This window comes from Heterodontus francisci, chromosome 45 (assembly GCF_036365525.1).
Source record: "Heterodontus francisci isolate sHetFra1 chromosome 45, sHetFra1.hap1, whole genome shotgun sequence".
NCBI classification, from domain to species: Eukaryota; Metazoa; Chordata; class Chondrichthyes; order Heterodontiformes; family Heterodontidae; genus Heterodontus; species Heterodontus francisci.
The window spans coordinates 105,569-121,918 of NC_090415.1; the positions used below are offsets into that span (position 1 = coordinate 105,569).

Below are 16,350 nucleotides of genomic sequence, written 5' to 3' on the forward strand. Positions count from 1 at the left end.
GAATCTAATCGAGGGGTTCGGGGTGTTTATATATAGAATAACAGATACCCGGGAGTGAGTTACAGACTGGAATCTAATCGAGGGGTTCGGGGGGTTTATATATAGAATAACAGATACCCAGGAGTGAGTTACAGACTGGAATCTAATCGAGGGGTTCGGGGTGTTTATATATAGAATAACAGATACCCGGGAGTGAGTTACAGACTGGAATCTAATCGAGGGGTTCGGGGGGTTTATATATAGAATAACAGATACCCGGGAGTGAGTTACAGACTGGAATCTAATCGAGGGGTTCGGGGGGTTTATATATAGAATAACAGATACCCGGGAGTGAGTTACAGACTGGAATCTAATCGAGGGGTTCGGGGGGTTTATATATAGAATAACAGATACCCGGGAGTGAGTTACAGACTGGAATCTAATCGAGGGGTTCGGGGGGTTTATATATAGAATAACAGATACCCGGGAGTGAGTTATAGACTGGAATCTAATCGAGGGTTTCAGGGGTTTATATATAGAATAACAGATACCCGGGAGTGAGTTACAGACTGGAATCTAATCGAGTGGGTCAGGGGGTTTATATATAGAATAACAGATACCCGGGAGTGAGTTACAGACTGGAATCTAATCGAGGAGTTCAGGGTGGTTTATATATAGAATAACAGATACCCGGGAGTGAGTTACAGACTGGAATCTAATCGAGGGTTTCAGGGGTTTATATATAGAATAACAGATACCCGGGAGTGAGTTACAGACTGGAATCTAATCGAGTGGGTCAGGGGGTTTATATATAGAATAACAGATACCCGGGAGTGAGTTACAGACTGGAATCTAATCGAGTGGGTCAGGGGGTTTATATATAGAATAACAGATACCCGGGAGTGAGTTACAGACTGGAATCTAATCGATGGGTTCGGGGGTTTATATATAGAATAACAGATACCCGGGAGTGAGTTACAGACTGGAATCTAATCGAGTGGGTCAGGGGGTTTATATATAGAATAACAGATATCCGGGAGTGAGTTACAGACTGGAATCTAATCGAGTGGGTCAGGGGGTTTATATATAGAATAACAGATACCTGGGAGAATTCCCGCTTGAAACCAGTTTCCTGTCTTTTCGTTCAAGCCCAAGAAAGTGAAAGCAAAATAGAGAATAACAGCTTTCATTCCACACAAGTGATTTCAATTTGTCACCGAAGGGTGGGAATGTTTGGAAGATTGAGGCTGCGTATCGGAGGGTGAGGTGAGGCGTGATGGGGTGGGGTGAGGGTTCACAGTACGGAGAGAGTGAATGCAGAGGGGCAGAGAGCGAGGGAGGGAGTGAGCTTTACCCTCATTCCCCGTTTTCCTCCAACTCCTCCCCCCACCCCGTCTCTCTCTGTTACTTCCTGAAACCAAAGGGCAATTTTTTCCTGTTCTGCAACTCTTCTTATCTATTGAAGGCAGTCCAGGAACTGGCAGTCACTGAGACAAACCTGGGAAAGGCGTATCTCAAATATACTACTCACTCTGCAGGTTTTGCAGCACAGAAACAGGCCGTTCGGCCCCTCTCCCCAGCTCCGTGCCGAGGGTTTCTGCTCCCCACGAGCCTCCTCCCAGCCCCCTCTTCATCTCACCAACACCCCCCACCACCCCCCCCCCACTCCGTCAACATGTCCTTCTACTCCTTACTCCCTCATGTGTTTATCCACCTTCTCCCCCTCAAATCGTCTGCTGCACTGCCGAGATTACAGAGGTAACTGCACGTCACTGTCCCCCATCAAACACTCCCCAGGACAGGTACAGCACGGGGGGTTAGATACAGAGTAAAGCTCCCTCTACACTGTCCCCATCAAACACTCCCAGGACAGGTACAGTACGGGGGGGTTAGATACAGAGTAAAGCTCCCTCTACACTGTCCCCCATCAAACACTCCCAGGACAGGTACAACACGGGGGGTTAGGAGTCCACCTTAGCCCCGCTGAGGAAGCCTGGCCGACAAACTTGCAGGAGTTGGAGGCGAAAGTCACCGCTCGGCTGGGGCGCTGGACAGGACTGCTCCGAGTACTTTCCTACAGGGGCCGAGCCTTGGTCATAAACCAACTGGTGGCCTCCATGCTGTGGTACCGGTTGGTCACTTTGGCCCCGCCCCCTGTATTTGCCACCAAGATCCAGAAGAAACTCGTCGATTTCTTCTGGGGCAAGAGGAAACACTGGGTCTCTGTCGCGGTCCTGAGTCTCCCGATCGAGGAGGGCGGTCAGTCGCTGGTGTGCGTCCGCACCCAGGCTGCGACTCTCCGCCTTCGGACCCTGCAGAGATACCTGTACGTCGAGCGTCCTCCCAGATGGTGTGCGCTGGCGACGTATTTTTTCCGCCAGTGTCACTGCCTTCAAGACGACACGCAGCTCCCGGTGGAGTCCGTTAGCCGCGCCTCTCTGAGGGAGTTGCCTGTCTTTTACCGGGATCTTTTCCGAGTCTGGAACATGGTCGCCTCCAGTCAGGGCGCTCCCCCGCCGGCGGAGGGGAGCGCCTCGGCTGTCCGGGCGGCCGACTCCGGGGACGGTCCGGCGGGCGGAGGAGTAGCCGAAACCCCCGGGACGCCCCTCACTGCGGGTGGCGAGGGGGCTCGGGAGTGCGGAGCGATCCCGGCCGAGCTGACCCCCGCTGGGCCGGAACTGCTCATCGGACCCAGGCCCCGAAACCCTCCTCGGGAGCCGGTCCCGCACAACCCGAGCCGCCTCTCGGAAATGCCCTCCGTGCCATTCCAATCGGCGCGGAGGGGTTTCCTGTACGGGCTGTTCCTGCACACTCTCCACTTCCTCGCCCTCGTCAGCCGGCCGGACACGCCCTGGCGGTCCGCGTTGCCATCTGGCGGCGAGGGGAAACCCCGATGGAGGTCTCTCTACGCGGGAGTCTTCCCCCTTTACATCGGGGACCTGGGGTGGAGGGTGCTGCACAGAGCAGTCCCGTGCAATAGGCTTTTAAGTAGGTTCACGGACTCCCAGGCCACCTGTACTTTCTGCGGCCTGGACGAGTCCGTGTTCCACATTTATACGGAGTGTGCGAGGTTGCAGCCCCTCTTTGAGTATCTGAAGGGGCTGCTCCTCAAATTCTGGCTGCACTTCAGTCCCACGCTCCTGATCTTTGGGCACCCGGTGCGGAGGGGCTTGGGCCGGGAGGAGGATCTCCTCGTCGGTCTGCTCCTGGGCCTGGCCAAGGTGGCAATTCACAGGTCCAGGTTGCGGGCCGTCGGGGGGTCCGTCCTCCCCGATTGCCTGCCCCTCTTCCGCGGTTACGTTCGCGCCCGGGTGTCCCTGGAAAAGGAGCATGCGGTGTCAGTCGGTACGCTTGAGGCCTTCCGCGACCGGTGGGCACCGCAGGGACTGGAGTGCATCGTCGACGCCGAGAATGGCATTTTAATTTGAGTTTTTTGTTTATTTATCTGTTTTAATAAAGTTATTTTAAAACTGTAAATATGTACATAAAGGGGGCCTGAGGGATAAAGGCCCCCTCGATGTGAAAAATATAAAAGGGGCCTGGGGTATAAAGGCCACCTTAAAGAAAAGAAAAAAAAACAAAAAAAAAACGGGGGGTTAGATACAGAGTAAAGCTCCCTCTACACTGTCCCCCATCAAACACTCCCCAGGACAGGTACAGTACGGGGGTTAGATACAGAGTAAAGCTCCCTCTACACTGTCCCCCATCAAACACTCCCAGGACAGGTACAGTACGGGGGGTTAGATACAGAGTAAAGCTTCCTCTACACTATCCCCCATTAAACACTCCCCAGGACAGGTACAGTACGGGGGGTTAGATACAGAGTAAAGCTCCCTCTACACTGTCCCCATCAAACACTCCCCAGGACAGGTACAGTACGGGGGGTTAGATACAGAGTAAAGCTCCCTCTACACTGTCCCCATCAAACACTCCCAGGACAGGTACAGTACGGGGGGTTAGATACAGAGTAAAGCTCCCTCTACACTGTCCCCCATCAAACACTCCCAGGACAGGTACAGTACGGGGGGTTAGATACAGAGTAAAGCTCCCTCTACACTGTCCCCATCAAACACTCCCCAGGACAGGTACAGTACGGGGGGTTAGATACAGAGTAAAGCTCCCTCTACACTGTTCCCCCATCAAACACTCCCAGGACAGGTACAGTACGGGGGGGTTAGATACAGAGTAAAGCTCCCTCTACACTGTCCCCATCAAACACTCCCAGGACAGGTACAGTACGGGGGGGTTAGATACAGAGTAAAGCTCCCTCTACACTGTTCCCCCATCAAACACTCCCAGGACAGGTACAGTACGGGGGGGTTAGATACAGAGTAAAGCTCCCTCTACACTGTCCCCCATCAAACACTCCCCAGGACAGGTACAGTACGGGGGGGGGGGTTAGATACAGAGTAAAGCTCCCTCTACACTGTCCCCCATCAAACACTCCCAGGACAGTTACAGCACGGGGGGGTGGGGTTAGATACAGAGTAAAGCTCCCTCTATACTCTGCTGATGCCAGGATTGGAAACCGCACGCCCTGCAGTTTAATACTTTCAAAGTTTCTCTCTCTCTCTCCCTCTCTCGCCCCCTCCCTCCCAGGTGAGTTTGCACAATGTTGGGGAGTGGACAGAGAGAGAGAGACAGAGAGAGAGAAACCAGGCTTGCAGTGCTGGATTGTGAGCCTAGCTCCCAGACGTCCGGGTTCGCTGGGCCCCCTCGGGGGAAATCACCTGGGACGGCACTTCCCTGGGGCAGGTGAGGAGAGCAGGGCCCAGGTACCGAGCTGTCACTCGGAGGAGTGGGTGGGTCCCAGTCACACACACACACACACACACTGGGATCCTCCCCGTCTCCCTGGGCAAGCAGAGGGAACCTGCGAGGAGCCTCACCTGGAGCTCGCCGGTCTTAAAGGGGAATTGCAGCTCATCGGGAGCGAGAGAGGGCCCGTTTGTACCCAACACTGAGGCAGCTCCCCTCCTTTGGCACTCCCTCCCTCAGTCTGCAAGCTGTGAGGCTCCGTCCCCTCGTCCCCTCACGCTGCACCCTCCCACTCCAGCTACCCTACCCTCCCCCCTCAGTTTACCGATCTTCATTGATCCCTTATTGCCCCCGACTCCAATACGGTCGGGGGAGCTGAACTGACACCCCCGAGACCAACCTCACAGCCCAAAAAAAAAACCCCCCACTCCACCTCCACTCATGTTATTTCCTGCACAGACTCTTCACTCATTTCACACTCAGAAACAGGAAATGTTTTATGTTTCTCAAGAGCTTGACATGCTTCAATAAATCCAGACTGCAGGTGTGGGCGGATGCACGGTTCACTGCTGCCATGCAGGAAATGCAGCACTCACTTCGCGCACAGCAAGATCCCACAAACCGCAACGTGATAATGACCCAGTTAATTGGGTTTTTAACAGTGGTGCTGGTTGAGGAGTTAATATTGACAGTGCGGCACTCCCTCAGTACTAACCCTCCGACAGTGCGGCACTCCCTCAGGACTGACCCTCCGACAGTGCGGCACTCCCTCAGGACTGACCCTCCGACAGTGCAGCACTCCCTCAGTACTAACCCTCCGACAGTGCGGCACTCCCTCAGGACTGACCCTCCGACAGTGCGGCACTCCCTCAGTACTGACCCTCCGACAGTGCAGCACTCCCTCAGTACTGACCCTCCGACAGTGCAGCACTCCCTCAGTACTGACCCTCCGACAGTGCAGCACTCCCTCAGTACTGACCCTCCGACAGTGCGGCACTCCCTCAGGACTGACCCTCCGACAGTGCGGCACTCCCTCAGGACTGACCCTCTGACAGTGCGGCACTCCCTCAGTACTAACCCTCCGACAGTGCGGCACTCCCTCAGGACTGACCCTCCGACAGTGCGGCACTCCCTCAGTACTAACCCTCCGACAGTGCGGCACTCCCTCAGGACTGACCCTCCGACAGTGCGGCACTCCCTCAGGACTGACCCTCCGACAGTGCGGCACTCCCTCAGGACTGACCCTCTGACAGTGCGGCACTCCCTCAGCACTGACCCTCCGACAGTGCAGCACTCCCTCAGCACTGACCCTCCAACAGTGCAGCACTCCCTCAGTACTAAACCTCCGACAGTGCAGCACTCCCTCAGCACTGACCCTCCAACAGTGCAGCACTCCCTCAGCACTGACCCTCCGACAGTGCGGCACTCCCTCAGTACTGACCCTCCGACAGTGCGGCACTCCCTCAGTACTAACCCTCCGACAGTGCGGCACTCCCTCAGGACTGACCCTCCGACAGTGCAGCACTCCCTCAGTACTGACCCTCCGACAGTGCAGCACTCTCTCAGTACTGACCCTCCGACAGTGCGGCACTCCCTCAGGACTGACCCTCCGACAGTGCGGCACTCCCTCAGTACTGACCCTGTGACAGTGCGGCACTCCCTCAGTACTGACCCTCCGACAGTGCGGCACTCCCTCAGGACTGACCCTCTGACAGTGCGGCACTCCCTCAGTACTGACCCTGTGACAGTGCAGCACTCCCTCAGTACTGACCCTCCGATAGTGCAGCATTCCCTCAGGACTGACCCTCTGACAGTGCGGCACTCCCTCAGTACTGACCCTGTGACAGTGCAGCACTCCCTCAGTACTAACCCTCCGACAGTGCGGCACTCCCTCAGGACTGACCCTCCGACAGTGCGGCACTCCCTCAGGACTGACCCTCCGACAGTGCAGCACTCCCTCAGGACTGACCCTCCGACAGTGCAGCACTCCCTCAGTACTGACCCTCCGACAGTGCAGCACTCCCTCAGTACTGACCCTCTGACAGTGCGGCACTCCCTCAGTACTAACCCTCTGACAGTGCGGCACTCCCTCAGTACTGACCCTCCGACAGTGCAGCACTCCCTCAGAACTGACCCTCCGACAGTGCGGCACTCCCTCAGTACTGACCCTCCGACAGTGCAGCACTCCCTCAGTACTAACCCTCCGACAGTGCGGCACTCCCTCAGTACTGACCCTCTGACAGTGCGGCACTCCCTCAGTACTGACCCTCTGACAGTGCAGCACTCCCTCAGTACTGACCCTCCGACACTGCGGCACTCCCTCAAAACTGACCCTCTGACAGTGCGGCACTCCCTCAGTACTGACCCTCCGACAGTGTGGCACTCCCTCAAAACTGACCCTCTGACAGTGCGGCACTCCCTCAGTACTGACCCCCCGACAGTGCAGCACTCCCTCAGTACTGACCCTCCGACAGTGCGGCACTCCCTCAGTACTGACCCTCCGACAGTGCGGCACTCCCTCAAAACTGACCCTCTGACAGTGCGGCACTCCCTCAGTACTGACCCTCCGACAGTGCGGCACTCCCTCAAAACTGACCCTCTGACAGTGCGGCACTCCCTCAGTACTGACCCTCCGACAGTGAAGCACTCCCTCAGTACTGACCCTCCGACAGTGAAGCACTCACTCAGTACTGACCCTCCGACAGTGAAGCACTCACTCAGTACTGACCCTCTGACAGTGCGGCACTCCCTCAGTACTAACCCTCCGACAGTGAAGCACTCACTCAGTACTGACCCTCTGACAGTGCAGCACTCCCTCAGTACTGACCCTCCGACAGTGAAGCACTCCCTCAGTACTGACCCTCTGACAGTGCAGGACACCCTCAGTACTGACCCTCTGACAGTGCGGCACTCCCTCAGTACTGACCCGCTGACAGTGCAGCACCTCCTCAGTACTGACCCTCTGACAGTGCAGGACACCCTCAGTACTGATCCTCCGACAGTGCAGCACTCCCTCAGTACTGACCCTCCGACAGTGCAGCACTCTCTCAGTACTGATCCTCCGACAGTGAAGCACTCACTCAGTACTGACCCTCTGACAGTGCAGCACTCTCTCAGTACTGACCCTCCGACAGTGCAGCACTCCCTCAGTACTGACCCTCCGACAGTGCAGCACTCCCTCAGTACTGACCCTCCGACAGTGCGGCACTCCCTCAGTACTGACCCTCCGACAGTGCAGCACTCCCTCAGTACTGACCCTCCGACAGTGCGGCACTCCCTCAGTACTGACCCTCTGACAGTGTAGCACTCTCTCAGTACTGACCCTCTGACAGTGCAGCACTCATTCAGTACTAACCCTCCGACAGTGCAGCACTCCCTCAGTACTGACCCTCCGACAGTGCAGCACTCTCTCAGTACTGACCCTCCGACAGTGCAGCACTCTCTCAGTACTGACCCTCCGACAGTGCAGCACTCCCTCAGTACTAAAGCTGTCGAGGAGGAGGGTCAGCCCGATCTTCCAAGACGGAGATAGACAGAATTTTACAGACGGAGGGTTGCAGCAAAGGTGGGCAAATGGAGTTTTGGTCCAGGTAAACGTGCTTGGAATGAATGGCTGGGCAAGCTCCATGGTGGGGGTGGAATGGCCTCTGGGCCCTGCGCTGGGATACCCCTGCGATCGAAGGGTCTAGCCCTGGACCCTCCTCTTCCCAACTCTGGCTGCAGCACGCCCCCCACCCACCCCCCGCCACACCCCTGCCTCCCTCGGTGACTGGCGGAGAGTTTCATTTGTGTCATTTTGTAGGAAATGAGTCAGGAAGTGAAGAGAGCGTCAGAACCACATGCAACTCAAAAAAAACACAGTACGTGTTGCAGTCACGGTGAAGATCACGGCAGACGGATCCGGAGAGAACAGGTCAGTTGGGGCAGCACGCTGGGGGTGCTGCAGAAAGAGAGAAGCCTGGTTCAAAGATAGGGAGACACGCACACACAGTCAGACAGAGGCAGAGGGAGAAGGACTTGGGAGTCGGAGTAGGACATTCGATTAGATCAGAGAGAGGGAGGGAGAGAGACAGAGTGAGAGGGAGAGTCGCAGAGAGACACAGAGAGAGAGAGAGAAACATAGAGAGACGGAGACAGAGAGAGACAGTGATGGACAAACAAAGACATGCAGAAAAGGAGAGAGAGAAAGAGACAGAAATAGAGACAGATAGAGAGAGAGAGAGAGACAGAGAAAAACAGGCAGGGAGAGAGAGAGAGAGAGAGAGGGTGAGCAGGATTTCCAAAATAGATTGTTCCATACCGTCCCCTTTAATATCCCACCCAGTCTAATCCCACTCTCCCCGTCCCCATTAATATCCCACCCAGTCTAATCCCACTCTCCCCGTCCCCATTAATATCCCACCCAGTCTAATCCCACTCTCCCCGTCCCCTTTAATATCCCACCCAGTCTAATCCCACTCTCCCCGTCCCCTTTAATATCCCACCCAGTCTAATCCCACTCTCCCCGTCCCCATTAATATCCCACCCAGTCTAATCCCACTCTCCCCGTCCCCTTTAATATCCCACCCAGTCTAATCCCACTCTCCCCGTCCCCTTTAATATCCCACCCAGTCTAATCCCACTCTCCCACTCACTGCCTGCATTCTGTAATATGCCATCCAGTTTAATATCATTCCCCTGCTCAATTCCTCTTTTGTGGTTAGACCACACTTGTGCACAGTTCCAGTCTCCGTATCCCTTGGTTAGACCACACTTGGAGCACTGTGCACAGTTCCAGTCTCCGTATCCCTTGGTTAGACCACACTTGGAGCACTGTGCACAGTTCCAGTCTCCATATCCCTTGGTTAGACCACACTTGGAGCACTGTGCACAGTTCCAGTCTCCATATCCCTGGGTTAGACCACACTTGGAGCACTGTGCACAGTTCCAGTCTCCATATCCCTGGGTTAGACCACACTTGGATCACTGTGCACAGTTCCGGTCTCCATTTCCCTGGGTTAGACCACACTTGGAGTACTGTGCACAGTTCCACTCTCCATATCCCTGGGTTAGACCACACTTGGAGCACTGTGCACAGTTCCACTCTCCATATCCCTCTGTTAGACCACACTTGGAGCACTGTGCACAGTTCCACTCTCCATATCCCTGGGTTAGACCACACTTGGAGCACTGTGCACAGTTGCACTCTCTATATCCCTGGGTTAGACCACACTTGGAGCACTGTGCACAGTTCCACTCTCCATATCCCTGGGTTAGACCACACTTGGAGCACTGTGCACAGTTCCACTCTCCATATCCCTGGGTTAGACCACACTTGGAGCACTGTGCACAGTTCCACTCTCCATATCCCTCTGTTAGACCACACTTGGAGCACTGTGCATAGTTCCACTCTCCATATCCCTGGGTTAGACCACACTTGGAGCACTGTGCACAGTTCCACTCTCCATATCCCTCTGTTAGACCACACTTGGAGCACTGTGCACAGTTCCACTCTCCATATCCCTGGGTTAGACCACACTTGGAGCACTGTGCATAGTTCCACTCTCCATATCCCTGGGTTAGACCACACTTGGAGCACTGTGCACAGTTCCAGTCTCCATATCCCTGGTTCGACCACACTTGGAGCACTGTGCACAGTTCCACTCTCCATATCCCTGGTTCGACCACACTTGGAGCACTGTGCACAGTTCCACTCTCCATATCCCTGGTTATACCACACTTGGAGCACTGTGCACAGTTCCACTCTCCATATCCCTGGGTTAGACCACACTTGGAGCACTGTGCACAGTTCCAGTCTCCATATCCCTGGTTATACCACACTCGGAGCACTGTGCACAGTTCCACTCTCCATATCCCTGGTTATACCACACTTGGAGCACTGTGCACAGTTCCACTCTCCATATCCCTCGGTTAGACCACACTTGGAGCACTGTGCACAGTTCCAGTCTCCATATCTGTCGGTTAGACCACACTTGGAGCACTGTGCACAGTTCCAGTCTCCATATCCCTGGGTTAGACCACACTTGGAGCACTGTGCACAGTTCCAGTCTCCATATCCCTGGGTTAGACCACACTTGGTGCACTGTGCACAGTTCCAGTCTCCATATCCCTGGGTTAGACCACACTTGGAGCACTGTGCACAGTTCCAGTCTCCATATCCCTTGGTTAGACCACACTTGGAGCACTGTGCACAGTTCCAGTCTCCATATCCCTGGGTTAGACCACACTTGGAGCAATGTGCACAGTTCCACTCTCCATATCCCTGGGTTAGACCACACTTGGAGCACTGTGCACAGTTCCACTCTCCATAGCCCTCAGTTAGACCACACTTGGAGCACTGTGCACAGTTCCACTCTCCATATCCCTGGGTTAGACCACACTTGGAGCACTGTGCACAGTTCCAGTCTCCATATCCCTGGGTTAGACCACACTTGGAGCAATGTGCACAGTTCCACTCTCCATATCCCTGGGTTAGACCACACTTGGAGCACTGTAATAAAAGCAAAATACTGCGGATGCTGGAAATCTGAAACAAAAACAAGAAATGCTGGAATCACTCAGCAGGTCTGGCAGCATCTGTGGAAAGAGAAGCAGAGTTAACGTTTCGGGTCAGTGACCCTTCTTCGGAACTGACAAATATTAGAAAAGTCACAGATTATAAACAAGTGAGGTGGGGGTTGGGCAAGAGATAACAAAGGAGAAGGTGCAGATTGGACCAGGCCACATAGCTGACCAAAAGGTCACGGAGCAAAGGCAAACAATATGTTAATGGTGTGTTGAAAGACAAAACATTAGTACAGATTAGGTGTGAATACACTGAATATTGAACAGCAGCAAGTGCAAACCTGAAGAAAAACAACCTGAAAAAAACAGTGGGTAAGCAAACTGAACAAACTAAGATGAAATGAAATAAATGCAAAAAAAGATTGTAAAAAATGTAAAAAGGAATGTAAAAAAAAGGAAGAAAAAATAACTAAAAATGACTAAAAATGAAAGTAAACTGGGGGGCTGTCATGCTCTGAAATTATTGAACTCAATGTTCAGTCCGGCAGGCTGTAGTGTGCCTAATCGGTAAATGAGATGCTGTTCCTCGAGCTTGCGTTGATGTTCACTGGAACACTGCAGCAATCCCAGGACAGAGATGTGAGCATGAGAGCAGGGGGGGAGTGTTGAAATGGCAAGCAACCGGAAGCTCAGGGTCCTGCTTGCGGACTGAGCGGAGATGTTCCGCAAAGCGGTCACCCAGTCTGCGCTTGGTCTCCCCAATGTAGAGGAGATCACACTGTGAGCAGTGAATACAGTATACTACATTGAAAGAAGTACAAATCGCTGCTTCACCTGAAAAGAGTGTTTGGGGCCTGGGATAGTGAGGAGAGAGGAGGTAAATGGGCAGGTATTACACCTCCTGCGATTGCAGGGGAAGGTGCCCTGGGACGGGGACGAGGTGGTGGGGGTAATGGAGGAGTGGACCAGGGTGTCGAGGAGGGAACGATCCCTTCGGAATGCTGACAGGGGAAGGGAGGGGAAGATGCGCTTGGTAGTGGCATCACGCTGGAGGTGGCGGAAATGGCGGAGGATGATCCTTTGGATATGGAGGCTGATGGGGTGGAAAGTGAGGACAAGGGGAACCCTGTTACGGTTCTGGGAGGGAGGGGAAGGGGTGAGGGTAGAGGTGCGGGGAATGGGCCGGACACGGTTGAGGGCCCTGTCAACCACAGTGGGGGGAAATCCTCGGTTGAGGAAAAAGGAGGTCATATCAGAAGCACCGTCATGGAAGGTAGCATCATCAGAGCAGATGCATCAGAGACGGAGAAACTGGGAGAATGGAATGGAGTCTTTACAGGAGGTAGGGTGTGAAGAAGTGTAGTCGAGGTAGCTGTGGGAGTCAGTGGGCTTATAATGGATATTAGTAGACAACCTATCCCCAGAGATGGAGACAGAGAAGTCGAGGAAGGGAAGGGAAGTGTCAGAGATGGACCATGTAAAGGTGAGAGAAGGGTGGAAATTGGAAGCAAAGTTGATAAAGTTTTCTAGTTCGGGGCGGGAGCAGGAAACGGCACCGATACAGTCATCAATGTACCGGAAAAAGAGTTGGGGGAGGGGGCCTGAGTAGGACTGGAACAAAGAATGCTCGACATATCCCACAAAAAGACAGGCATAACTAGGACCCATGCGGGTACCCATAGCGACACCTTTTACTTGAAGGAAGTGCATGGAGTTGAAGGAGAAGTTGTTCAATGTGAGAACAAGTTCAGCCAGGCGGAGGAGGGTGGTGGTGGATGGGGACTGGTTGGGCCTCTGTTCCAGGAAGAAGCGGAGAGCCTTCAAACCATCCTGGTGGGGGATGGAGGTGTAGAGCGATTGGACGTCCATGGTGAAGAGGAGGCGGTTGGGACCAGGAAACTGGAAATTGTCAAAATGACGTAGGGCGTCAGAAGAGTCACGGATGTAGGTGGGAAGAGACTGGACCAGCGGAGAAAAGATAGAGTCTAGATAGGAAGAAATAAGTTCAGTGGGGCAGGAGCAGGCTGACACAATGGGTCTGCCGGGACAGTCCCGTTTGTGGATTTTGGGAAGGAGGTAGAAGCGGGCTGTCCGGGGTTGCGGGACTATGAGGTTGGAAGCTGTAGAGGGAAGATCTCCAGAGGAGATGAGGTCAGTGACAGTCCTTTGGATGGTGGCTTGATGTTCGGTGGTGGGGTCATGGTCCAGAGGGAGGTAGGAAGAGGTGTCTGTGAGTTGGCGTTGAGCTTCTGCAAGGTAGAGGTCGGTACGCCAAACAACAACAGTACCACCCTTGTCTGCAGGTTTGATGACCATGTCGGGGTTAGACCTGAGAGAACGGAGTGCCTCAAGTTCAGAGGGGGACAGGTTAGAGTGAGTGAGGGGGGCAGAGAAATTGAGACGACCAATGTCTCACCGGCAGTTTTCAATGAAGAGATCAAGAGCGGGTAAGAGGCCAGGGGGAGGGGTCCAGGTAGAGGGAGAATGCTGGAGGCGGGTGAATGGATCTGCTGGTCGGGTGGAGGACTCCTGGTCGAAGAAGTGAGCGCGGAGGCGGAGGCGACGGAAGAAGAGCTCAACGTCATGCCGAGCGCGAAATTCATTGAGGTGGGGGCGTAAGGGGATAAAACTGAGACCTTTGCTGAGTACAGAACGCTCAGCATCAGAGAGGGGGAGGTCAGAGGGAAGAGTGAATACACGGCAAGGGGTCAGATCAGAAGGGGTGGGGTCAGAGGGAAGTGAAGCGGAAGGAGGATGTGGAGGGGCATTAGTCCCCATCAGCTGCTGGAGCTTGCGTTCCTTAACACCTGAAAGGAAGAAAAAAAGTTTCTCCATATCCCTCTCCATATCCCTCAGTTAGACCACACTTGGAGCACTGTGCACAGTTCCAGTCTCCACATCCCTGGGTTAGACCACACTTGGAGCACTGTGCACAGTTCCAGTCTCCATATCCCTGGGTTAGACCACACTTGGAGCACTGTGCACAGTTCCACTCTCCATATCCCTGGGTTAGACCACACTTGGAGCACTGTGCACAGTTCCACTCTCCATATCCCTGGGTTAGACCACACTTGGAGCACTGTGCACAGTTCCACTCTCCATATCCCTGGGTTAGACCACACTTGGAGCACTGTGCACAGTTCCACTCTCCATATCCCTGGGTTAGACCACACTTGGAGCACTGTGCACAGTTCCACTCTCCATATCCCTGGGTTAGACCACACTTGGAGCACTGTGCACAGTTCCACTCTCCATATCCCTGGGTTAGACCACACTTGGAGCACTGTGCTCAGTTCCACGCTCCATATCCCTGGGTTAGACCACACTTGGAGCACTGTGCTCAGTTCCACTCTCCATATCCCTGGGTTAGACCACACTTGGAGCACTGTGCACAGTTCCACTCTCCATATCCCTGGGTTAGACCACACTTGGAGCACTGTGCACAGTTCCAGTCTCCATATCCCTGGGTTAGACCACACTTGGAGCACTGTGCACAGTTCCACTCTCCATATCCCTGGGTTAGACCACACTTGGAGCACTGTGCACAGTTCCACTCTCCATATCCCTCAGTTAGACCACACTTGGAGCACTGTGCACAGTTCCACTCTCCATATCCCTGGGTTAGACCACACTTGGAGCACTGTGCACAGTTCCACTCTCCATATCCCTCAGTTAGACCACACTTGGAGCACTGTGCACAGTTCCACTCTCCATATCCCTGGATTAGACCACACTTGGAGCACTGTGCACAGTTCCACTCTCCATATCCCTGGGTTAGACCACACTTGGAGCACTGTGCACAGTTCCACTCTCCATATCCCTCAGTTAGACCACACTTGGAGCACTGTGCACAGTTCCACTCTCCATATCCCTGGGTTAGACCACACTCGGAGCACTGTGCACAGTTCCACTCTCCATATCCCTGGGTTAGACCACACTTGGAGCACTGTGCAGTTCCAGTCTCCATATCCCTCGGTTAGACCATAATTGAAATCCAATGTGGGGGGAATTCAGGAGAGACGTCTTTCCCCAGAGTGTGGGGAGAATGTGGAACTCACGACCACAGGGAGTGGGTTGAGGCGAATCACAGAGACTTATTTTGGGGGGGGGAAGCTGGATAAACACACGCGGGAGAAAGAAGTAGAAGGACATGTTGACGGGGGGTGGGGGGAGATGAAGAGGGGGTGGGGAGGAGGCTCGTGGGGAGCAGAAACCCCTCCCCCGGCGCGGAGCTGGGGAGAGGGGCCGAATCTCCGTGCCGGAAATGCAGAAATGAATTTGCGCAAAGCAAGATCCCACAAAGCAGTGTTGATACACTATCGGGCGATGTCGGTGGTGGAACGAAGGTTGGTCCCCGGACACTTGGGAGAATTCTTCGGAGAGTAGGATTGGGGGAAAATTTATTTCGCAGACAGAAACGATAAGGAGTTAGGGGCGGAGTGGGGGGCTTGGGTGGGGGCGGTGGAATGGGCTCCTGCTGTGCAGTAAAATGCTGAACATGCTCTTCCCCCTTCAGTTATGTCATGGGATGTTGAAATTGAGTGGAGAGACGGAGCTTGGGACTGAAGGATTGGCTTAACTCAGCCAAAAGCACCATGGAAGACGGAGATGCTGACAACACACTGGGTAAGAGGGGATTTATTCCCAGCGCTTTGATACCCCCTCCCCTCACTGACCCACTCGCTGATGTGGGCCTCAGTACTGCACACCAGGGTGAGAAATCTAATTAACGCAGCACAGGCCGGGTTTGGAGCCTGGCCCTAGATTTATGCCCTCCCTGCTTTCGGGCGCGTCAATGGTCCCGCTCATTCACAACGGCACCGGGACGGTCTAAGTTCTCGTCCTTGATCCCCCTGCAGTTGTCAAGCTGGGCCAAGTCCTTGATCAACTGAAAGAAAGACAGTTCCTCGCAGTTTACGACTACTACAAGCCAGAGCTGATCAACGTTGTGCAGGACAGCGTGTACGAGGTCATCCAACAACTGAAGCAGAAAGGGGTCTTCACCGAGCAGGAGGCACAGGCAAGGAACTGACTGGGGGCCGGGGTCGGGAGGTGGGGGGCAGTATTTGTGGCGGGAGGGAGTCCCACAGTTTGGAGACTGAGGGAGTG

General features: G+C 54.3%; 2 protein-coding genes across 4 annotated transcripts in view; one reads left to right on the plus strand and one right to left on the minus strand.

Moving 5' to 3' along the window:
- Positions 1–5,000, minus strand: part of LOC137356252 (uncharacterized protein FLJ40521-like) — a 68,085-nt gene extending 63,085 nt beyond the window's left edge. The window contains exon 1 of the mRNA XM_068022125.1: positions 4,869–5,000. The gene's annotated coding sequence lies outside the window, so the exon portion shown is untranslated. The remainder of the gene's footprint in view (positions 1–4,868) is intronic.
- A 3,546-nt stretch (positions 5,001–8,546) lies between these two features.
- The window catches only part of LOC137356333 (NACHT, LRR and PYD domains-containing protein 12-like), an 89,874-nt gene continuing 82,070 nt past the window's right edge, over positions 8,547–16,350 (plus strand). For 2 of the 3 annotated variants that reach the window (XM_068022212.1, XM_068022214.1), the window contains exons 1-3: positions 8,547–8,650; positions 15,758–15,867; positions 16,101–16,261. In XM_068022212.1, coding sequence (XP_067878313.1) covers positions 15,837–15,867; positions 16,101–16,261 — 192 coding nt within the window. In that variant the 5' untranslated portion in view covers positions 8,547–8,650; positions 15,758–15,836. Of the gene's footprint in view, positions 8,651–10,901; positions 11,614–15,757; positions 15,868–16,100; positions 16,262–16,350 lie in introns of those variants that run through there. The other variant, XM_068022213.1, reaches the window with a different exon arrangement.